Source organism: Oryctolagus cuniculus, chromosome 18, assembly GCF_964237555.1.
Source record: "Oryctolagus cuniculus chromosome 18, mOryCun1.1, whole genome shotgun sequence".
NCBI classification, from domain to species: domain Eukaryota; kingdom Metazoa; phylum Chordata; class Mammalia; order Lagomorpha; family Leporidae; genus Oryctolagus; species Oryctolagus cuniculus.
The window spans coordinates 6815941-6840158 of record NC_091449.1 but is presented as its reverse complement, the minus strand read 5'-3'; the positions used below and the strand labels follow the sequence as shown (position 1 = coordinate 6840158).

General features: G+C 53.6%; 1 protein-coding gene across 1 annotated transcript; it reads right to left on the bottom strand.

Moving 5' to 3' along the window:
* Window positions 1–1915: 1915 nt before the first annotated feature.
* On the bottom strand, window positions 1916–4303 carry LOC138846622 (sialic acid-binding Ig-like lectin 14). Its single transcript, XM_070062954.1, has 5 exons — window positions 4055–4303; window positions 3597–3980; window positions 3136–3414; window positions 2769–2904; window positions 1916–2621 (listed from the first exon to the last, which is right to left on the bottom strand). The coding sequence occupies exons 1-5, from the start codon at window positions 4293–4295 to the stop codon at window positions 2588–2590; spliced, it is 1074 nt and encodes a 357-aa protein (XP_069919055.1). The 5' UTR covers window positions 4296–4303; the 3' UTR covers window positions 1916–2587.
* Window positions 4304–24218: the final 19915 nt, after the last annotated feature.

The following is a 24218-nucleotide window of genomic DNA, read 5'->3' as shown; positions in this document are numbered from 1 at the left end:
TCACGGGCACTGTGAGCACAGGAGGAAGCCGGCCCGAGCGGAGACGGATCTCCAGGTTGGAGACTTTCCTGAGCATGCACGGCTCTCCCTCCATCCTAGTGATGGAACTCGCTGTGGGTCAGCTCCACCTGTCCAGATGTTGAGAGGCTGAGAGGAAGCTGGTGAGGAAGCGCCAGGAGCCCTGAGGTTCCCCCTTGTCGGGGAGGGCGACAACAACGTGGGGAGGCTGGGCTGAGCGGCCAAGAGACAGGGCCAGGGAAGATGGCCCCTTGGCCCCAGCCTGGGGGCTGCAGAGTGAGACAGCCACGGAAGACTCTGTCACGGGAAAGAACAGGGATTTGTGCCACACGGGGTCCAGCGCGCACTTGCACCTGCTTCCTGTCCCGAGGGTGCCGCCCTCCTCTGCCCCCCAACCCGAGGAGGACGTGGTGCAGATACGCCCGCGGGAGGTGCTGCCCAGACAGAGGAAGGGCCAGCCTGTGCTGCCAGTCCCCGTCACTCACGGATCACCACGGACTCGCAGCTGTGGGATCTCCGCCGTGGTGAAGCACCAGCCAGCCAGAGCCTTTCTGGGCACAGAGAAATCTGAACACAATGCGGTATCTGAGCCCAACAGGTTTGCACCGTGATTAGGAAATGTTCTGTTTCGGTTAGGAGATGCTGGACTGCTTCGTACGACTGACAAAACGGAAAGGCGGGAGGAGGATGGGGACGGCGACAGCCCCGGGGTCAGGGTGTTCCTGTGAGCACTGGGGCAGGAGGTCCCTGGCAGGAACTCTGAGGGCTCCCTGGGGGACATGATGGCCCAGGTTCCGCAGTCTCTCACTGCGATGGGGCTTCCATTGAATGTGTGCCCCCAGCTCCCATTTCTCTGTCATTTACTACCAGTGTCTATAAAACGCTTAATAAAATTTATGATTTCAGGGACCAGGGTTGTGGCATAGCAGGTAAAGCCATCACCCGTGATGCCTGCATCCTAATTGGGCGCTGGTTCGAGTCCCGGCTGCTCCACTTTCAATCGAGCTCTCTGGTATGGCCTGGGAACTGTAGCAGAAGATGGCCCAAGTGCTTGGGCCCCTCAGCCATGTGGGAGACCTGGAAGAAGCTGCTGACTCCTGGCTTCAGCATGACCCAGCCCTGGCTGTTTCTAGGTAGTCAACTAGCAGATGGAAGATCTCTCAATATCTCTCTCTCTCTCTCTCTCTCTCTCTCTCTCTCTCTCTCATTCTGGCTTTCATATAAGTAAATAAAACTTTTTTTTAAAGTTTTTTTATTTATTTGAAAGTCCAAATTAAACAGAGAGAGAAGAAGAGGCAGAGAGAGAGAGAGAGACTGAGAGAAAGATATTGAGAGAGAGAGAGATTGAGAGAGTTCTTCCATCCGCTGGTTCACTCCCCAAATGTCTGCAGTGGCCGGAGGTGCGCTGATCTGAAGCCAGGAGCCTGGAGCTTCCTCCGGGTCTCCCATGAAGGTGCAGGCATCCAAGTACTTGGGCCATCTTCTGGTGCTCTCTCAGGTCACAGCAGAGAGCTGGATCAGAGGTGAAGCAGCCTGGTCTTGAACCAGAGCCCACATTGGCAGCCAGCACTGCAGGGGCTGGCTTCACGCACTACACCACAATGCAGCCCCTAAATAAATAAATCTCACATTATTTTATCATTTCAGGCCTTCTGCAGGACGTGGTTCAGTGGCGTTTAAATCCATTCCCTTGTTGTGCTGCTATCACCACATCTGTCCCAGGAGCTTCTTCATCCTCCCAACCAGGACAACTCACACCCAGGACCCCAGCCCCATTCTCCCTGGTCCCCGTGCCTCTCTCTTCTCTCGGGTCTGACTGCACTGCACATGTCACGCAGGCAGAGCCATAGATGCCTGATTTCCCTTAGCCTGTGTCCTTAGATCATACGTGTTGAAGCATGTTTCAAATCTTCCTTATTTATTTATATATTTTTGAGAGACATTGTTATATACTCACACATACACACAGAAAGAGAGAGAGAGGAGAACGAGAGAGACACACAACGATAGGTCTTCCATTTGCTGGTTTTCTCCCAACATGGCCGCAATGGGCAAAGCTGAGCCGATCTGAAGCCAGGAGCCAGGAGCTTCCTCTGGGTCTCCCACGCAGGTGCAGGGACAAAGCACTTGGGCCATCCTGCACTGCTTTCCCAGCCAAGCACAAAGATGGATCAGAAGAGGAGCAGCCGGGACATGAACCGGCGCCCATGGTGGATGCCGGCACCACAGGTGGAGGCTGAGCCTGCCACAGCACAGCTGCCCTGATGGGGTCTTGACTGGAACAGAAATGCTGTGCCCCTGACCACACCGTGTATCCGGGTGTATCCAGGAGGGAGCCAGGGAGACCGGAGACTCAGCTGTCAACAAGGCAACTTCTGGGTAACAGGGCGCTGAGGTCCAAGTGGGGAGGGGACAGGGGTGGGAGCTGAAGCTGGGGTGGGGTGGGGCAGGACCAGCAGGGATTGGCGGGTGAAGTAGGGGTAGGGGAGGAGCAACAGGGGTGGGAGGGTCTCATGGAGAGACTGACAGTGTGTCCGCGCATCTGTGGCTCTGAGCTCCAGTCCTTCTGTCAGTGCTGAGTTGAGACGGAGAGGGCTCCGCACCTACAGTGCAGACAGGAGCCTCGTCACATCGGCCACGTTAACTCCCAACCCTGGGCAGGCAGGGCAGGGTAGGGCAGGGCAGGGCAGGCAGGGCAGGGCAGGCAGGGCAGGGCAGGGCAGGGCAGGCAGGGCAGCCGGGGGGTTCACCTGGAGTAGTAGATCCAGGTGAGGCCGTAGGTGAGGAGGAAGCCAGCCCCCATGAGGGAGCCCCTGATGAGGGTGAGGACCAGGGGCCAGGAGCCCTCCTGCTTCTCAGGCTCACAGGTGCAGGCAGAGGGACTTGCTGGGGAAAGGGAGAGGCTGAGGGTCCACCCCTCCCATCCTGCCCTGTCTCACTCTGCACAAAGACGGTCACGCATATGCACACTCATTCATACATGCACACACTCACACATGCACACAAACAAGCACACATCACACACATGCGCTAGTCACACATGTGCACACACACATGCACACACACCACTCCCACCGCCCTCGGGGGCCCAGCTGTCCCCTCTGCCCCAGCACTCACAGGAGACATTGAGCTGGACGGTTCTCTCCGTGGTCACCTGAGCTCCTTGGAGGTCCACCCGACAGGTGAGGCTGGTGCCATGGTCCTGGGGCCTCGGCGTGAAGGTGAGCAGTGGGGAGCGCAGTGTCCCGGGGTCCTGAGAGCCAAGGGCCTCCCCCGCCCAGGAGAAGGAGAGCGGTCTCCCCCCGGGGCAGGAGCCCGGCAGGCTGCAGGTCAGCTGCGTGGGGCGGCCGGACTCCAGGGGTGCCGGGACGTAGACGTGAGGCTTCTTGGTCAGGGCTGGGCAGAGAGGCAGGTGCTGAGCCCCAGGGTGGGGACCAGGGTGACCCTGAGAGTGACCCGGGCCTCGGGCCCCAGGCTGGGTCCTGACCCCACATCCCTTCTCAGCAGCCCAGCCATTCTGTCCCTGACCTACTATGGGGTGGCCAAGCCCCCGGCCTCACCCGGGTCACCTGCCACACCTGTCACATGCAAATGCAGCTTCGTTTCAGCGTAGGTGTATCTGACATCGCCTCCTGTCTCCACGCGGAAGAAGTACGACCCTGAGTCCCCCCTCCTGGCATCTCTGATGCTCAGGGAACAGTTGGGGGTCCTGAGGTCGCTGGAGACGTGGAATCGGCCCTGGGCCTCTGTCTTCACTGGCCGTTGTGGATGGTTTGTGGCCACAGGATCATCAATGTAATTGTGGTCCCCCTCCCGGAACCAGAAGATGTAGACTTGGCTGGAGGAACCCCAGAAGGGCTTGGGGTAGGAGAAGGAGCAGGGCACAGAGACACACAGCCCCTCCTGCACCGTCACCGACTGCTGCACCTGGAGCTCATACCCGGGAGCCTCCTGCAGGGACCCTGGGCAGGGGGACACAGAGGCTCAGCCACTGCCCGGCCCCCACCTGTGCCTCCCCCTCCCCCGGCCCACTCACCCCCCCACAGCAGGGGCAGCAGCAGCAGCAGGGGCAGCATAGAGTTGCCGTCCAGGACCCACTGTGGGAAGGAAATGCCCGGAGCGTGGGGTGTGTCCGAGGAAGCTTGACAGGAAGCCAGGGGCTGAGTGAGAGCTGTGGTCCCCGCCAAAGGGGAACTTGGGCCCCATGTGGGTTTAGGGGGTGTGGTGGGAACAATGAGACCATCTGTGCCCCCACTGTACTCCAGTGGCCCCTGCATGTGGACGGCTCGTCCTGACTTCCAAGTCTAGATTTGGGAGGTGTGCTGTGGCTCCCTCGGCACCAGCGTTGCCATCTACGCCACATGGCCAGCTCCCTGGGATCTGGAGTGTGGACCCTCAGGGTGAGCCAAGAGCAGATTCGCTGTCCTGTGGTATGGCTGTGCCGAGGGTCATCGTCTAGGAGGGAAGTCCAGTTCCTAGGGACAAATAGATCACCCATACAGGGTCTCCCGACCCCAGCCACTCCCGTCCCCCTCACCCTCAGGGAGCCTCAGACTCCAGCCCTGGTGGTGTTGTCCAGGCTGGATCTTTGCAGGCAGAGGGCGTGTAGTAGCCAAGCTGGACCTCTGACCCCTCAGCTACCAGCTCTGCAGCTCTACAGAAGTGACCACACCTCTGTGTTTCAGTCTGCTCGTCTGACACATGGAGACGGCCACAGATACGCTGTGTGCATTCAGTGGGCTCCGCTGTGTAGAACGCCTAGGCAGTGGCCGGCACTGGGTACTCAGTCCCTCAACTAACACTTCCCATGCACCTGTCGCAGGCCAGGCTCTGTGGACACAATGAAAGAGAAGCTCTCAGGATGGGAGGTGGATCAAAACCTCTCTGGGTGGAGCGGGGTGTTGGCTGGTGTTGTGGTGTAGCGGGTAAACCACCGCCTGCAGCATCCATATGGCCACCGGGTCAACTCCAGGCTGCCCTGCTTCCAATTCAGCTTCTGGCTGTGCGCCTGGGAAAGCAGCGGAAGATGGCCCAAGTGCTTGGGCCCCTGCTCCCGCATGGGAGACCTGGAGGAAGCTCCTGGCTCCTGGCTTTGGCCTGGCCCAGCCCTGGCTGATGCAGCCCTTTGGGGGAGTGAACTAGCAGATGGAAGCTCTCTCTTTCTGTAACTCTGCTTTTTAAACAGATAAGTCTTTAAAAAAAAATCCTCATGGGGAGGAGAAACCTCTGAGGATAAAAAAAATTGTAATACCAAAGAGGAATTGCTGGGGACTGCTGAAATTTTTACGAATGCAGCTGGAGATGGCCGCACATAGAAGTGACATTTGAATAAAGCTACGAAGGAAGTGAGCGGATGAGTCCTGTTTGGATATTGGCAAAAGTGGTCCCTGGACGTGCACAGATGGCACAACTCTGGTCCCAGGGCGGGAGCAAAAGGGACGAGCTGGGGGAACCATGAGATGCCCCCCTGGTGGGACGATGGATGGGCGATGACACAGGGGCAGTTCTGGGAGGCCGCCTGGCTCAGAGGGTGGACAGATTTGGGGGCTTTCACAAGAACCTGATTCCCACCGAGCATCTCTGGGTTCTCTAGAAAAGGAGAACTGAGAGAGGGAGGAAGAGAGAGAGAGAAAGAGGAATGGAAAATCCCAGAGAGAAACAGTTCGTGTTTTAAAATTGTGCACCATTATGAAATCTCGGGCCTGCCTGCTCTGCTGCCCCGGGAAGTGAGTCACCCCTGGCCCTGCAGATGCCTACTGGGCTCCAGGCTGCAGCCCAGTTGTCACTCTGCTGTCACATCAGTGGTCGCAGTGGCTCAGCACTTGTGCTCAGGTGGCCCAGAGTGCGGGAGCAGTGAGCCGGGGAGTCTGGTGTGACAGAGAAGCCGCGAAGGGCTTCCTGCAAGTGAAAAGGTAACAGCGCTTGCTGTAGCCACTCTCCATGGCTTCAGAAATGAATCCTCTGGGGTCTTGGAATCTGTGCCCTGCGGGTAGAGGAATTGGCTCAGGTCGTCAGGGACACCGACAAGGCTCAAGACTGCCTGTGGCAGCCGAAGGTGCTCTGGACCAAGGGCTGCCTGGCTCCTCATCCTGGGGACATCACTGTTTCAGCTCAAGTCCATAGGCAGGAAGAAGTTCAGGTCCCAGCATGAAGGCAGCTGGCTGAAGAACTTTCCGGTATTCACAGCTCTGTGTTCCGTTCACACCCACCCCAGGGAGGGCAACCTGCCGATGCAAGCTTTACCCTCATAGTAGCAAAACACCCTCAAAGAAACAGCCAGAATAATCAGTGACCAGCTGTCTGCAAGTCCAGGGGCCCAAGCAACTTGACCTTTGATGAACCCTCCAACCAACGCGTTGAGAAGATAGTTCTGCGCCTCAGCAGCGGAGGGGCAGGCTTCTATCAACTCCCACTGCTCACTCTGCTTCCTGCAGTGAGACGAGACTCCGGCAAGGCTGTGGCAACACTCGGGAGGTGAGATGGTGATGACGCAGAGGAGGTGGTGAGGAGCAGATGGAGCTAGCAGTGTGTGTTGACAGGCGAGAGAAGAGAAGCAGAAAGGTCAGGATGAAGCCCACGTCTTTGGCCCCAGCATTTGCAAACTTGAAGGTGGCTTTGCCAGATGAGGGAATATTTTTATTGTTTTGTAATGTTTAAAGCAGAGAACCAAGGAGGGTTTTAAGGAAGAGAACCAAGAGTTCAGCTTCGGAACATGTTGGGTTGGATGTGCATATCAGACACAGAGTGGAAAGTAAGTGGAGGGAGTTATGTCCATGAGGCTGGAGCTTAGGAAAGACTTCTGGCTGGAGTGATTACCATCAGATGGCATTTGGAGTCATGAGCCTGAGTGATGTCAGTATATGTGAGATTTAAAATGCAAAAGAGACAAGGACCGTCTCCAGGGGCTATGAGAGCTGGGTATCAAACCCAGGTTTCCACTGAAAATAACTAAAAACAGATAGTAACTCTGTGTCTCACAGCACACCAAGACGTTTGGTTGGCCAGACTTTTCTTTTTTTTGAGACAAAATGAAATCCTCTTAAAATCATGGAGGGGCTGACAAGAGACAGAAGAATTTTCAGTCCAGAATTGAAAAATGTGTTGAAACCCAGGAAGTCACACATGCTGGAGGTGGGGGTGGGATTTGAACAGGGGAAGCTTGAATTTAGGGCTTCATGGACCTGAAGATCAGAGTGTGACAAATGCCATGAGTAGGGAAAGTTACCTGGTGCTTTGGTTTGGATACTACTTTGGGTGCTGACCATCCCCCAAGAGGCTCATGTGTTAAAGGGTTGGTCCCCAATGTTTTACATTAATGCTCCTAAGATGGTGGACTCTTAATCCAATCATGGTGCTTAGAAGTGAAGCCTTTGGGAGGTGATTGGGTGGAATTGTGCTGGGTTAGACTCACCAATGGATAAATAGTAGCTCACAGAGGCACAGTGAGGCACACAGTGGGTCACAGTAGATCACGGAGGCACAGTGAGCACACAGTGGGTCACAGTAGATCATGGAGGCACAGTGAGCACACAGTAGGTCACAGTAGATCACAGAGGCACAGTGAGGCACACAGTGGGTCACAGTAGATCACAGAGGCACAGAGAGCACACAGTGGGTCACAGTAGATCATGGAGGCACTGTGAGCACACAGTGGGTCACAGTAGATCACGAAGGCACAGTGAGCACACAGTGGGTCACAGAAGATCACAGAGGCACAGTGAGCACACAGAGGGTCACAGTAGATCACAGAGGCACAGGAATGCACACAGTGGGTCACAGTAGATCACGAAGGCACAGTGAGCACACAGTGGGCCACAGTAGATCATGGAGGCACAGGGATGCACACAGTGGGTCACAGTAGATCACGGAGACATAGGGATATGCACAGTGGGTCACAGTAGATCATGGAGGAACAGTGAGGCACACAGTGGGTCATAGCAGATCACAGAAGCATAGTGATGTACACAGGGTGTCACAGTAGATCACGAGGGATAGTGAGGCACACAGTGGATCTATATAGATCATGGAGGCACAGTGAGGCACACAGTGGGTCACAGTAGATCACACAGGCACAGTGAGGCACACAGTGGATCTATATAGATCATGGAGGCACAGTGAGGCACATAGTGGGTCACAGTAGATCACACAGGCACAGTGAGGCACATAGTTTGTCACAGTAGATCACACAGGCACAGTGAGGCACACATTGGGTCACAGTAGATCACAGAGGCACAGGGATGCACACAGTGGGTCACAGTAGATCACGGAGGCACAGGGATGCACATAGTTTGTCACAGTAGATCACACAGGGACAGTGAACACACAGTGGATCTATAGTAGATCACAGAGGCACACAGCTCTTGTCTCTTTCCACGACCTGCTTGGGTGACTCTGGGACTCCCCAGCAAGAACAATCTTGAACTGTGAACCTGCAGAACCGTGAGCTAGAACAAACCTCTGTCCTGCAGATGTGGCCTGTGTCAGGTATCAGAGCCGGAGGCCACATGTGCCTTCCCATCCACGTCCAGGCTCTATCTCGGTAGGTGAGACTTTCTGCCTCACCCACTCTTTGGCCATCGCCCCAGGAGACATCATAGACACAAGAAGCATATCTGGACCTTAGGGCCAGCTTCCTTCCCTGAGACCCACCCCCCTTCTCTAACCTTGTGCTCAGATTCATCAGTTAAGGGGCAGGGACATAGATGAGATGGGTGAGCAGAAAGGAAGTTAAACCAGGAAGTTATAAGCACCCTGACTCAGCAGAAAAGGGCTGACTTCCCATAATATCTACAGGGAAAAAGCAAAGAGCCCAACACAGTCCGGGCCCCCAGTTGCCTTCTGAGGGATCTGAGTTGATGTAGAAGCAGCACAGTGCCAAGTTCTCAGGATCAGACCGGCAGCTCCAAACCTGAGTCTGACCCATCAGTGTTATAACCACTGGCAAGCTTGCTCTCATCCTCACTCCTGCAATCCTGGATTTCCTGAGATTGAGGAAAATCCAGGGCTGCCTGGTGATTCTGCCCTCCCACGCCCTGGTTTGGTCATTCATTTTGTTGACTCTTCACCTGACGCCCCATCTTGACTTTCCTCCAGGTGAGCCCCCTCCCACCGTGGTCAGCTCCGCCTCCTGCTCTGGAGGTGCCTGGGGACCAACACTGACCACCCGACATCACCATCACCAACAGCACCGAGCCAAGGTCTGCAGCTCACAGATGGGCTCTCATCCTACTCTTCCGGAGAATCGGAATCCCAGGACTTTCGCTGTACCTTCGGAGAAATTAGCTGCCCTCTTTCTCCTGGGCTCCCTGAACTGGGGAAATGTAAGCCTGGAGCTGGCTTTGCTCAAATACCTGATGAGCACCTGCCCTAGAACAAAGCCAGCAAAGGGAGGTGTTATCCCAGGAAAGGGATTCTGGGAACATCAGCCAAGTCTAGCAACTGCTGTGCCTGAATCCAGTCTTTCTCAGGACTTTTCAGCTAACTTGGGCAATGGTTGGTGTTTTTATTTCCCATTAAGCTGGTTTAAACCCAACTGCTCTGGCCTGCACCCCAAAGAGTTCTGCCCAATACAGACTCTCCCCTAACTACCACGTCCACGTCTCCTTGTCTGCTCTGGTTCAGTCCTGGGAGTCACCAAAAACCTCCCCAAGAAACCTGTGTTCAATGTTCAGAGTTTGCAATCCATCTGTGGACGTCTGGGAAAGATTCTGACATGTGCTAATTCTTCTTCCTTTTGGGGAGGGGGTCCTTGTGTTTATTGCAGCTCAATTCACAACAGCCAAGACAAAGCATCAACCTTGATGTCCATCAGCTGATGAGTGGACAAAGAAAATGGGGCACTAACACAGCATGGAATGCCACTCAGCCACGAAAAAGGAAAATCCTGTCCCATACAACAAAGTGGATGCCACTGGACACCACCATGCCCAGTGAAAGAAGCCAGCTCAAAGAGACAGACACCACACACCTGCCCTGACATGTGGCAGCCAATGCACAACACAAGAAATGCATGAGGAACAAACGGTGCTTCTGAGGCATGACTGTCGCTTTTCACTCCTGTGGACCCTCCACGCCTCACTTGTTGAATTCCACGACCCTCAAACCAGGTCTGTGAATGTGGAGTGGACCAAAGCCATGCCCCTGCAAACACAGACGATGAGGGGGGAAGAGAGGGAGGGAAGGGAGAGAGCCATCGAGGGGAGCAGAGGAGTGAAGGGGGAATGGCTGCCCCCTCAGAACTGTGCACATGGAATGCACAAAACTCATTCTCTTTACCTTAACCAAAAAAGGGAAAAAATGGCATGTCACTCAGTCGGTCCAGTTCTCAGCTTCCTCAAACAAAAAGTGATTAGGGGCTGGCACCGTGGTGCAGTAGGTTAATCTGCCTGCAGTGCCGGCATCCTATAGGGGAGCCAGTTCGAGTCCTGGCTGCTCCTCTTCCCATCCAGCTCCCTGCTATGGCCTGGGAAAGCAGTAGAAGATGGCCCAAGTCCTTGGGTTCCTGCACCCGCATGGGAAACCTGGAGGAAGCTCCTGGCTCCTGGCTTTGGATCGGTGCAGCTCCAGCCGTTGCAGCCATTTGGGGAGTGAACCAGCGGATGGAAGACCCTTCTCTCTGTCTCTCCCTTTCACTGCCTGTAACTCTACCTCTCAAATAAATAAATAAATAAAAATCTTTAAAAAAAATAAGAATGATCAGTAAACACCAGAAAGCAAGTGTGAAGTATTGCAGGTGTAGCTTCATCTTTCAAATAAATAGATCCTTTTAAAGTTTTAATTAACAATCACACATAGTAACAGATGAATAACAATAGCTTATTGTAGATCTTAGAAATCTCAGCATACAATGTTTTTACTTTCCTTGCTAAGTCCAGAATTTTGTTATTCTTCTTAACAAGGACATAGCTGACGCCCATTAATATAAAATACAATCAAAACCGACTGTAGAAGTAAGCAAAGATCAACCAGATGAGAACAAGCAAAGGTTGTGCGTTCAGAGGTGGGTACAGCAAAGGAGCAGCCGTCACCACTTGTGTCTTGGCCAAAACTCCAAGGCAGGCAGAGGAACAGGAGAGCTTTTTAGTGGCCCAAAGGGCAGCTTCGGATGTGCCCTGCTCGGAGCCCGTTGGCAGGGGGGCACTGTGGGTGGGTCAGCTAGAAGCGGGGAGTCCTGTGTGATTGGGCTGGGGGACACATTGGACTTCCTCTGGTTGGTCCTAAGTGGGAGCCAGGGAGGAAACTCTCAGAAGCCATCAGCTTTTACTAAGTCCTGCTGCAGGGTGTAGCTCCCTGGACAGGCTGCCAGAGCTGCTATCGGTCTGGTTCTGACAAGTGTGACCTGCAGGTAGTCGCTGGCTGCCTGACTGCTTGCTGAGATGCTGGGTTGGGTCCTGGGCTGCATGCTGGGGGTCTTCCCTCGCTTCGACTTCCATTGAGCAGGCTGGGCTTACCTTCTATTTGCATTGCGTTTGACGAGGACGGTTTGAGGCTATTTCAGCTACTCGGTTTCCCACATTGAAACATGGGGAGACAAATCGCACGAACCCGAAAGCCCAGATTTCCTTGCCAAGTTGGAAGCTCCATATTGCCCATAGGGTCAGTTTAGGATCATAGGCTCTCCCGCCCTCCACTGGAGCCAAAATCCAAGCACCATTTGTTTTTTCCCATACAGTAATTTTCTTCACTCAATCACCACAAATAGGGATTTAGTTCTGGGAACCCTGGACCTAAAGAGCCGACTACCCGCAGAGGTCAAGTTCACCCGGAGAAAAGGGAGAAACCGAAGCCCAAGGGCTCCCCCTGCTGGACCAGGTGAACTCAGCATGTCTGACGGGTTTCCCTTGCTAAGCTCAGGGTGACGACTTTCCCCAAGCGCAGATGGGCACCGCCCATCACCCAACAAAAATGCACCCCAAGAAATGTCTGAAAAGGAGAGCAAGTGTTAGGTGAGCCGTGAGGACGCCGCTTTGGATGTCTGCATCGCCTAGCAGAGCCCCGGGTTCCAGCCCCTGCTCTGCTTCCAATTCTAGCTTCCTGAGCACCCCCAGCGGGAGAAGGTGAGGGCTCAAGTAGCTGGGTCCTTGCCACACATATGGGAGACCCAGACTGAGCTCTGGGCTCCTGGCTTAGGTCTGGCCCAGCCCTGGCTGCTAGGGAGTGAACCAGCAGGTGAACGATTCTCTCTCTCTCTTTCTCATCTGCCTCTCAAATAAAACTTTCCAATGAAGAACAGAAATGTAGCTGGAGACTGCTGGTTTCCACGCTGATATACAAAGAGCTTAGAAGCTGCCACCCTCACCCTTACAATAAGAAAAAGCTGAACAAACTGAGAACCTACAAGAGAGCTACACAGAGCAAGCTGCCATCCACAGACCTGGAGACTGGCCAGCCAGAACTTCACAGCGAAAAGCCGAGCACCTCCGGGGGAGCTGCTGCTGGACCACAGGCGGGTAGAGACACGCACGCGGTGGCTTCGGCAGGTTGTGGAGTCTGGTGTGGACTGGCTCGGCGCGGAGAAACCCTTGAGGGCTTCAGCTGTAGAAGCGCCTGCTCTCTCCCGAGTTTTCCTCTAGGAAGCCCACTGGGTTTGGCCCAGAAAAGACCCCCTCCACACACACACAGAGCGTTCTCCACGAAGCAGGCCTGTGCTCCAGGGGCAAGGAATTTACTGCAACCTCCTCCCACCTGGGGAAGCTGCTGCTCTGAACCCGGCATGCGCCAGCCTTCCCGTCCCGGCTGAACTCAATGGGAGGGATCACTTGGGAAGGCTGCAGCCGGAGGCCCTGACCCACCCAGGGGCTGAAAAATGGCCCCTAAAGACACACAGATCCCGATCCTGAGAACCTGTGCCTGCGGTTTACACGGCCAAAGACCCTTAAGTTAAGGGTTTTGAAATGGGAACGTTATTTGTTTTAAAGATTTATTTTATTTATTTGAAAGATGGAGTTAGAGAGAGGTAGAGACAGACAGAGAGGTCTTCCATCCGATGGTTCACTCCCCAGTTGGCTGCGATGGCCGGAGCTGTGCTGATCCAAAGCCAGGAGCCAGGAGCTTCTTCCAGGTCTCCCACATGGGTGCAGGGGCCCAAGGACTTGGGCCATCTTCTACTGCTTTCCCAGGCCACAACAGAGAGCTGGATGGGAAGAGGAGCAGCCGGGACTTGAACCAGCACACATATGGGATGCCAGCACTGCAGGCAGCAGCTTTACCCACTGTGCCACAGTGCCGGCCCTGGCAAGGTTATTTTGCCTGATCTGAGTGGCCCTGAATGTACCCTTCGTCAGTCTAAGAACTCCATTATTTTTCAAACCCCAGGCCTACCGCATACATTTTCTTTACCTGATTTTTTCTAAAATCTTTTGCTTTTGTAATTCCTGAAAAAAAAATAGGTGCGCTGACCCTCAAACAAAAACCCCTGTGGCTGGAGGCTCACCCAGCTTAATTTCCACACCTGCTCAAGGGGAGGCCGTGAGCAGAGCAAAGTCCAAGTGTGCCCCCTGCTGGTCAAGGTCGCACATTCAGCGGTGGGTCGTGGGGACCAGGAGCCCAGTGCTCCAGCCCCAACTTCTGGAGAATGACTAAGTAACCCAGAAGTAACATAGCCTGAAACAATTAATGGAAAGGAGCATTTGAATGATCAAGGACACATAACAATGGTAGGAGAGCAGCTTCCTGTCGCTCCCCCTCTTCGTGGAGGAACGACACAGGACCCTGTGCTGTTCTTTTGTCTGCTCGGCCCCGGGTTTGCTGCTGGTTCTTCCCGGGTTGGCTACTGACCCTTCCACCTCTGTGGAAGGGCGGTTCCCCCTGCCACTTTCCCCACTTCCACGGAGGAGCGGCACACCGCCGGCCGGCTCTCTCGGGGGCTGCTCAGATGTTCCTTCAGATAGATGTTCCCCTTAGATGTTCCTGGTGCATGTTGTCTCTCTCCTCCTTTATAGTCCTCTTCCACCAATCCCAACTCTGCTACCCACACGCCGAGTATGCTGCTCTCCTCCAATCAGGAGCAGGTCCTACAGTTTATTGGTTGAACTGGAGGCAGCTGTGTAGAAGCTGTTTCCTCCTCTCCCAGCACCATATTGTAGGAGAGCAGATGCATAGAATAAGTCTTAATTCCAGTAACTTAGTCTAGTCTGAGTTGCTCCCAGTTGCTCCCCACACTTCCTAACTTAAAAGAAAACTTTCTTAAGACATAGGATAAAAACAACACTAGAAAATCCAGGGAAGATAACTAAGAAGAAAAGATGGCAACAAGAAATAAAATTTAATGACAGGCATAAAACAAGTGGCACACGGAAAAGAAACCCAGTCAGGAAAAGTCAGGACGTAGGGAAAGGACCGATGATTGGAAATGATGAGTGGGAAGGTGAGGGTTCTGGGGGAATCACATTGTGGACAGAATTCTTGTTCAGTTTCTTGCTGACAACTAGGAAACCTGAGATGCATTCATTTCTTAAGAAGATGTAAATTACAAAAATATTCTCAGGACGAGATGACATATTAACCAGATCAGATAAAGGTTGACAGAACCAAACACATTGTTTCAAACTATCAGCAAATAGATGATGCTGATTAAAAGAACACTGAATAGAAGAATAAGAAGCTGCATAATTTTTCGAACAGAGCCAGCATCACACAGCGTAAGCACTAACAGAACAGCCCTAACAGGGAAAACTATAGCAAATCGTACTGAGAATCAGTTTTTTAAACAATGGATCCAAGCCATTTTTAAGAAATAGATTTATTTATTTATTTGAAAGGCAGAGTTACAGAGTGAGAGAGCTCTTCAATCCTCTGCTTCACTCCCCGAATGGCCGCAACGGCTGGAGGTAAGCCAGACTGAAGCCAGGAGCCTGGAACAATATCTTGGTCTCCTATGTGAGTGGGAGGGACCCCAGCCCTTGGGCCGTCCTCTGCTGTTTTCCCAGGTGCATTAGCAGGGGGCTGGATCAGAAACGGAGCAGCCAGGACTGGAACCCTCACTCATATGGGATGCCAGCTCATGGGTGGTGGTTTAACCGGCTGTGCCACAGCGCTGGCCCCATGTTGTCTGTAGTGATGGAGAAGATTCCAGACAGATAATTTGCAGCAGAAACCACAAGTATATTTCCAAAAATCAAAGCTGGATGGGTATCACCTAGGAATACAGAAATGATGGAATGTTGCAAAATCTATTTAAAAATATTCCCATAGACAGGTTGAAGTAGACTGTGTATGGGTTTATTAAATGTTGAAAGGGCATCTGTTGGCTGGCGCCACGGCTCAATAGGCTAATCCTCCACCTAATGGTGCCGGCACACCGGGTTCTAGTCCCGGTCGGGGCACTGGATTCTGTCCCGGTTGCCCCTCTTCCAGGCCAGCTCTCTGCTGTGGCCAGGAAGTGCAGTGGAGGACAGCCCAAGTACTTGGGCCCTGCACCTCATGGGAGACCAGGAGAAGCACCTGGCTCCTGCCTTCGGATCCGCGCGGTGCACCAGCCGCAGCAGCCCTTGGAGGGTGAACCAACGGCAAAGGAAGACCTTTCTCTCTGTCTCTCTCTCTCACTGTCCACTCTGCCTGTCAAAAAAAAAAAAAAAAAAAAAAGGCATCTGTTAAAATTCAGGCGCCTTTCCACCCGTTAACCTGCTCGTGTAAGACTATTTCCCTAACCCAGAATTGTGTCCCCCTCTCCGATCGTGTAAAACCACAGCAAGTCCAATGCTCCCGCGCACAACGTCACACCGGCCCAGGCAGCACTGCATCCGGCACCCCTTCTCTGCTGTAGTTGCTGGCCCCTAAAGCTTAACGTAGCCCCACTATTGCCGACCCCTCCTCCACGCTTCCTCCTCGCCCCCTCTCTGGAGCTCCGGACTGTGGGGAGCAACTCAGACTAGACTGTTACTCAAATTAAGACTTATTCTATGCATCTGCTCTCCCACAATATGGCGCTGGGAGAGGAGGAAACAGCTTCTACCCAGCTGCCTCCGGTTCAACCAATAAACAGCAGGACCTGCTCCTGATTGGAGGAGAGCAGCGTACTCGGCGTGTGGGTAGCAGAGTTGGGATTGGTGGAAGAGGACTATAAAGGAGGAGAGAGACAACATGCACCAGGAACATCTAGCTGAAGGAACACCTGTGCAGCCCCGAGAGAGCCGGCTGGCAGTGTGCCGCTCCCCCGGGGAAGTGGGGAAAGTGGCCAGGGGGAACCGCCCTTCCACGGAGGTGGAAAGGACGGTAGCCAACCCGGGAAGAACCAGCAGCAAATCCAGGGAGGGCCGAGCAGACGAAAGAACAACGCAGGATCCTGTGTCGTTCCTCCACGAAGAGGGGGAGCGACACCGGACTCGTGCTTACTTTGCTGCTTGGGCATCCAATTTGCAGGTCAAACTCCTCGTGTCCCAAACTCCTCGTGTCCCAACCTCACTCTGGTTTTCTGCCCTGAGCTTGCTCCCCCACAGCCTTCCCCACCTCAGTACATGGTAGCTCCATTTTCTAACTGCTCAAGCCAGAGACCAAGGAGGCCCCCTTACCTCCCCTTCTTTCTTTACACCCGCATCAAGCCAGAAACCCTCTCGGGTCCACATTCAACAGACACCCAGAACTTCCTCTTCCCTCCTCTCCTCCCCCTGCCTCCCATCCCCCTCCTCCTCCCTACTCCCCCCCATGCCTCTCTTCCTTCTCTGGTGAACAGAGTCCTAGAGCCTTAAGTTGGGACACAGCCAGTGCAGATCTGTGCAGACAGGTGGCCCAGGATGGTATGAGAGAGGCATTTGCCCAGGGATGTCAGAGAGAGGTGTCCCGCCCCGAGCAGAGTGGGCATTTGCACACACCAGGATGCCCCGCCACGGGCGTCAGAGCTGGGCGTGGGAGGGAGGGAGTTCTCTGCCCGGGGTGGGGAGCAGAAGGGGACATCCCAGGAAGGGGGGCATCCGTTAGATGAGCGAACTGTGGATATTTGGAAACTGGCTTCTTACCCTCAGAGAAGGGGTTTGCACAGAGGGAAGGAGGTGAGCCAGGATGACCGAGCCATCACGGGGCTGGGACCAGCGGAGAAGACGTGGACTCTGGGAGTTCAGTCAGCGAATGCAAGCGAGGGACGGCGTCCAGCCAAGTCAGGAATGAGACAGCAGCGCCTGTTGCCCCCGTCATCATGTAACATTCTGACAGTGGGATTCTTGGTTGCAAAGGAAACCAGTTTGGATTAATTTCAGCCAAAAAGAAAAAAAAGACTCCATTCATAGGACACTGAGCAGCTGATGGATCGGATGAGAAAGCTAAAGGGCCGAGTTTAGAAAGTGGGTCAGAACCCTAGCAGACAATAACAGCGGAACAACTGCCAAGTTTGCCTGGGGACAGGCGCGGGCGGCACCGAGGCACCAGTGAGCGCTCGGTCCTTCTCGGGGCCAGTGTGAGGCTACTCACATAGATCCCTGCATGGCAGCTGCTAGGTTTCCGGGAAAGCAAAGACCTAGCTTTTAGGTCCACTCTTAAGAAAATTTATTTGAAAGAGTTACAGAGAGGCAGACAGAGAGGTCTTCCATCCACTGGTTCACTTCCCAAATGGCTACACTGGCTGAAGCTGAGCCGATCTGAAGCCAGGAGCCAGGAGCTTTTTTTGGGTCTCCCACATGGGTGCAGGGGTCCAAGCACTTGGGCCACCCTCCACTGCTTTCCCATGTGCTTTAGCAGGGAGCTGGATCGGAAGTGGAGCAGCCAGGACTCGAACCGGCACCCATGTGGGATGCCAGTGCTGCACGTCCAGGCTTCAACCTGCTGTGCCACAGCGTCAACCCCAGCTTTTAGGTTCTTAGTGGGGGGAGGGGAAGTAGGATCTCCTACCACGGCTCCTGGCACCATGGGATTCCCAGAGGGGGATAGTTCAGCTGCTACCTACACACACTGTTGCAAGTGTGCTAGCCAAATGCAATCAGAAAAGAGAACCAAAGAAAAGATGTAAGTATCGAAAGAGGATCTATCCTGGTTGTTTGCAATTCGGACGATTGTATGCCTGGAAAAGCAAAAATCAACTGGAGGAATTATTAGGAGCAATACAGTAACTCATCAAAGTGTCGAGTTATATACGAGAGTTTTCAAATTTAGCAGTGCTGATGTTTGGTCGTGGGGGGAGTAAAGCCGCATCTTGTGCACTGGAGAGTGTTTGCTTTGCTGGTCCCTGGCCTCTATTCAATGAATGCCAGTAGCACCTGTCCCTGGCCCAGTGTGTCAAATAAAAATGTCCCCAGGCCCTGCCGAATATCTGCTGGAGGGAGGGAAAATCACCCCTACCTGAACTGTATTGCCCAGTTAATCTATAAAAATAAATAACTTTCTTACATTGAAAGAATGGTGCCTGGAAAATCGTAATGGGGTGGCATCGCCGTGCAGTGAGCTGAGCCTCAGCCTGGGACGCCGGCATCTCCTGTGAGCACGGATTCGAGTCCTGACCACTCCACTTCCAATCCAGCTCCCTGCTAATCCTCCTGGGAAAGCAGTGGAGGATGGCCCAAGTCCTTGGGCTCCTACACCCGCGTGGGAGACCTGGAAGAAACTTCTGACTTCAGGCTGGCCCAGCCCCAGCCGTTGTGGCCATTTGAGGAGGGAACCAGCAGATGGAAGACTCTCTCTCTCGCTCTCTCTCTGTAACTCCATCTTTGAAATCAATCAATCAATCAATCTTTAAATACACTAGGCACTAACTATATGTGACTTAGCTAGTGTGACTGCGTAGTTGAATTCTCAACTTGATGTCACTTTAGTTCAATCTTTTTTTTTTTTTTTTGACAGGTAGAGTTAGACGGTGAGAGAGACAGAGAGAAAGGTCTTCCTTCCGTTGGTTCACCCCCCAAATGGCCACTACAGCTAGCACGCTGTGCCGATCTGAAGCCGGGAGTCATGTGCTTCCTCCTGGTCTCCCATGCAGGTGCAGGGGCCCAAGAACCTGGGCCATCCTCCACTGCCTTCCCGGGCCACAGCAGAGAGCTGGACTGGAAAAGGAGCAACTGAGACAAGAACCCGGTGCCCCTACTAGGACTAGAACCCGGGGTGCCGGTTCATCAAGCGGAGGATTAGCCAAGTGAGCCATGGCGCCGGCCAACTTTAGTTCCATTTTTTTTTGTTTTACAGGCAGAGTGGACAGTGAGAGCGAGAGAGAGACAGAGAGAAAGGTCTTCCTTTGCCGTTGGTTCACCCTCCAATGGCCACCGTGGCCAGCGCACTGCAGCCAGCGCACCGTGCTGATGGATGGCAGGAGCCAGGTGCTTCTCCTGGTCTCCCATGGGGTGCAGGGCCCAAGCACTTGGGCCATCCTCCACTGCACTCCCGGGCCACAGCAGAGAGCTGGCCTGGAAGAGGGGCAACCGGGACAGAATCTGGCACCCCGACCGGGACTAGAACCCGGTCTGCCGGCACCACTAGGCAGAGGATTAGCCTATTGAGCCGCGGCGCCAGCCTCCTGGTATATCTTGTCCTGTCCTTGCACTTAAAAACTTTCTGAGTCAATTCGCTTTGTTATGGCATATGGTCCCAGCAAACAACTGGGCTTTACTGTTATTTTCTGACATCATAATTGGCTCTGTTTTATTTATTAGAAAGGAAGACAGAGACTCAGACCAACAGAGACCCTCTACCCCGTTTCACTCCCCAAGCACCGTCCCCGGCCAGAGCTGGGCCAGGCAGCAGCCAGGAGGTAGGCACGAATCCTGGCCTCCATCTACCTGAGATATCACGGGCTACTCCCCAAGCTGCAGCTCTGCAGGAAGCTGAGTTGTTTGTGGGGCTGGGACTCAAACCCAGGCACTCTGATACGGCACATGGCTGTCCCAAGGGGCATCTTAGGCACTAGAGCGAATGCCCGCCCCAAGATTGCTTATATACGTATTCAAATGTATTCCTAGGGCATATGTATTTGATCTTCATTTTACCAGTTCTGTTATACTTGGTATTTTACTATTTTGAAATTTTGTTTCCCCATATGGCCTGGAGAGAGAGAGAGAGAGAGAGAGAGCCACAATGGCTGGAGCTGTGCCAATTTGGAGCCAGGATCCAGGAGCTTCTTCCTAGTTTCCCACATGGGTGCAGGGGCCCAAGCACTTGGGCCATCTTCTACTGCTATCCCAGGCCATAGCAGAGAGCTGGATAGGAAGAGGAGCAGCTGGGACTCGAACCGGTGGCCATGTGGGATGCTGGCACTTCAGGTGGATGCTTAGCCCACTATGCCACATCGCCAGCACCAGTTGTTCTAGTTTTTAACTTTTTTTTTTTTTTTGACAGGCAGAGTGGACAGTGAGAGAGAGAGACAGAGAGAAAGGTCTTCCTTTTTGCCATTGGTTCACCCTCCAATGGCGCTGCGGCCAGCGCACTGCAGCCGGCGCACAGCGCCTATCCGATGGCAGGAGCCAGGTGCTTCTCCTGGTCTCCCATGGGGTGCAGGGCCCAAGCACCTGGGCCATCCTCCACTGCACTCCCTGGCCATAGCAGAGAGCTGGCCTGGAAGAGGGGCAACTGGGACAGAATCTGGCGCCCCGACCGGGACTAGAACCCGGTGTGCCGGCGCCACAAGGCGGAGGATTAGCCTAGTGAGCCGCGGCGCCAGCCTGTTTTTAACTTTCATATCTTAAACTGCCCCCACTCTCATCATTTAGCTGCTGTCAACTTTTTTTTTTCTCTACCTCAGAGGTGGGATTCGTGTTTTTCTACACTCCCACCTTCTCTCCCTCCTGGCCTGTGCTGTCACCTGTCTCTTCCATGGCAGGAGTCTCCAGGCTTCCACCCTGCTCTCTGTTCACAATCCCCACCATTAGGTGAGCAGAGGCAGGGTTTGGCGCTCGGCAGTTCACGGAGGGGTCACCAGGGCGGCTGCCCCTTCCCCGCGGCTCTCCACTCACTGCAGGCACCAGCTCTCTCTACCCGACGGTCTCCACTTTGCCCTTAGACAGCGCTGTGGCTGGGCTGTGGTTTGTGCCCCAGGGGCTCCAGAGCTGAAAGCCTGGGCCTTAGTGTGTTGCTGCTGCGGTGTTGGGCTCTTTAAGTGGAGTGGACGGTATCGCTCAGGGACTAACATAGCTCTCCTGGGCCCCGCATGGTTCTCAGGGGAGCGAGTTGCTTTCGGGTGAGGCCACCCCACGTGCCGGACCCCTTGGCATGCAACCCATGGCTTTTCCAATTTTTCTCCGTGTTGTGATATAGCCAGGGGCCCTCACCAGGGTGCCGGCATGATGCTGTTGGATCTCCTAGCCACTGGAGTCCTGAGCCAAATAAACCTTTTTTGGCACCAGTGCTGTGGCGCAGTGGGTTAAAGCCCCAGCCTGCAGTGCTGGCATCCCATAGGGGCGCTGGTTTGAGACCCGGCTGCTCCACTTCCGATCCAGCTCCCTGCTATGCCCTGGGAAAGCAGTGGAAGATGGCCCAAGTCCTTGGGTCCCTGCACCCACATGGGAGACCTGGAAGAAGCTCCTGGCTCCTGGCTTCGTTTTGGTGCAGCTCTGGCCTGAAGCACGTGGTTTCTCTCTCTCCCTCAGATAAGTAAATCTTTTTAAAATACAAGGAAAAAATGGAATTAAAAATAAATTTATTTTAAGACATCTAGAGTATACTAGAGAATTCTAAATATGGTAAGGGTAAGTTCTTCTGGGAAGAAATGGTTTATTTAATAAATGAGCTTGGCAAATTCAACCCATCTGGAAAAAATATAAAGTTGGACTCCCATCTTATCTCACATTATATACACAAACGCATGCCAGACGGAAACATAAAAAAAGTTATAGCAGGATTATAAGAAAACTATGTGGCAGTGTGGCTGTGGAAGTAAGTTCCTTAATGAAGACAAGAAACTCAACAGTTCTAGGAAAAAGGGGACCCTTGAAAATCCACATAGATCTCAACATGTTTGTATGGCAAAATATTTGAAAACCAACATCAGAGCACAAGAGATCAGGATATCAACATATGTGGCAGATAAAACTCAAAATCTCTACTCTAAAAAGGAGAGCGGAGACCAAATAATCCAATACAAAATGAGCAAAGAATGTGATTAGGAAATCCATAGAAAAGCAAGTTAAAAAGACCAAACACGAAACAAAGGCTCAAAACGCCCAGAGTTTTCAGTGAAGATAAGATGCCACTCGACCCCTGCACAAGGGCAGGACGATGAGTTATCTAACCTCCACCAGCAGGTATGAGTGTGAGAGAGGAAGCAGCCATGGATGTGGGAGCCGCCTGACCCCATCTGCTAGCCGTCCATGCCCACACTCACTTTGTCTCAGCATCTACCCACTGAAACGAAGGCGTAGCAGAGAGGGCTCATCGTGCGGGGGAGTTAATTGACCATAATTCATGGTAGGAAAACCAAACCAGGAAACTGCCAACAGAGGGAATGCCCACGCAGCTGACACTGGCTGAAAAACTGCGGCACCTCCACTGCTGAACACAGTGCAAATTAAGACACGTATCGGGGCATGCAGGGTAGAGCTGCCAACAGCAGTGCCAGCATCCTGTATGGGCGCTGGTTTGAGACCCAGCCGCTTCACTTCCAATCCAGCTCCCTGCTAATGCACCTGGGAAAGCAGTAGAAGATGGCCCAAATGCTTGGCTCCTTACGTGCATGGGCAAGACCTAGAAGAAACTCCTGGCTCCTGGCTTCAGATCAGCTCAGCTCTGGCCATTGTGGTCATCTGGGGAGTGAACCAGTGGATGGAAGTCCTCTCTCTCTCTCTCTCTCTCTCTCTCTGTCTCTCCTTCTCTCTCTGTGTAACTCTGGCTTTCAAATAAATTAATAGAAAAGAAAAGGAACAACACATTTTTCTAAAAAAAGATATTAACATTAGAGGGAGTTGAGCAAAGGGTTTGTGGGACTCTCTGTACTATGTTTGCAAGTTTTTTTAAAAAATGGGAATTAAGCCTTTGTTTCCTGGTTTCACAATCAAAGTTGGCAGGGTTGGCTGGTTTTTGGCGATTAGTCAAAGAGACCAAACCACATCCCCACCCAGCTCCTTGGTCTCTTCTTGGTTTCGGTGGCAGGAGCAGCCGTGCTGGCCACAAAGGCAGACGGCTCAGTAGAGGGGGGCTCCGCCAGTCAGAAAGTGGGAATGTGGGATCAGCCTGCAGAGACCGGACCACAAGCCCATTGTACCCACTGGTGACAGAGCAAAGGCAGAACCTGCAAACACGGGCAACACGGTGGACGCCCCCCAGGAAGCGAGCTGCGAGAGTCCACTGTGCTGTCAACTGCCCCTGGGGACCACCTGCTGGATGGTCAGCCCTCAGGAGGAGAGTACGGCGGGCTGAAGCGTCACCCGTGATGCCACTCTCCCAGGGGAGGGCCGGTTCAAGTCCCCGCTGCCCTGATTTCCATCTAGCGCCCTGGTAATGTACCCAGGAAAGCAGCTGGGTAGGGCCCCTACCACCCACATGGGAGACCAGAGGGAGTTCCCGGCTCCTGGCTTCAGCTGACCCAACCCTGGCCATTGCAGCCATCTGGGGAGTGAACCAGCAGATGGAAGATTTCCCCCCCTCCCACCGTCTCCCTCTCAAATAAATCAATAAATCTGTCAAATAAAATAGCATGGAGAGCAGCTACATTTAACACGTGGGTTTGGGGACAGTGATCTCTCAGCACGCTTGGCTGTCATTTTCTCCTCTGCACGGCACAGTTCTGATGCCAGATAGATGCTCGCTGTGCCAGCAAAGGATCCCGGCAAAGGTGACGCTGCCTCTGAACTGGCTTCTGCTTCCTCACTAATAGAAACTTATTGACCTAGAGGATTACTTCCGCTCCAGGAAGGTCTGGTCAGAGGGGATGATGTAATGTCACTAAAGCCGTCACCACAAGCCAAAGCTACTCCTCAGAAACCTACTTTCTGAAGAGTCCCAGGACCGGAAGTCAGATTGCTTCTCTTGGGTCTAATCGTGGAGACGTACAGCGCGTACAGAGGAGGACACATGAAGCCTGTTTGTTTTTTGACAGGCAGAGTGGACAGTGAGAGAGAGAGAGAGACAGAGAAAAAGGTCTTCCTTTTGCCATTGGTTCACGCTCCAATGGCCGCCGCAGCCAGCGCACCGTGCTGATCTGGTGGCAGGAGCCAGGTGCTTCTCCTGGTCTCCCATGGGGTGCAGGGCCCAAGCACTTGGGCTATCCTCCACTGCACTCCCTGGCCACAGCAGAGAGCTGGCCTGGGAGTGCCCCGACCAGGACTAGAACCTGGTGTGCCGGCGCCGCAAGGCGGAGG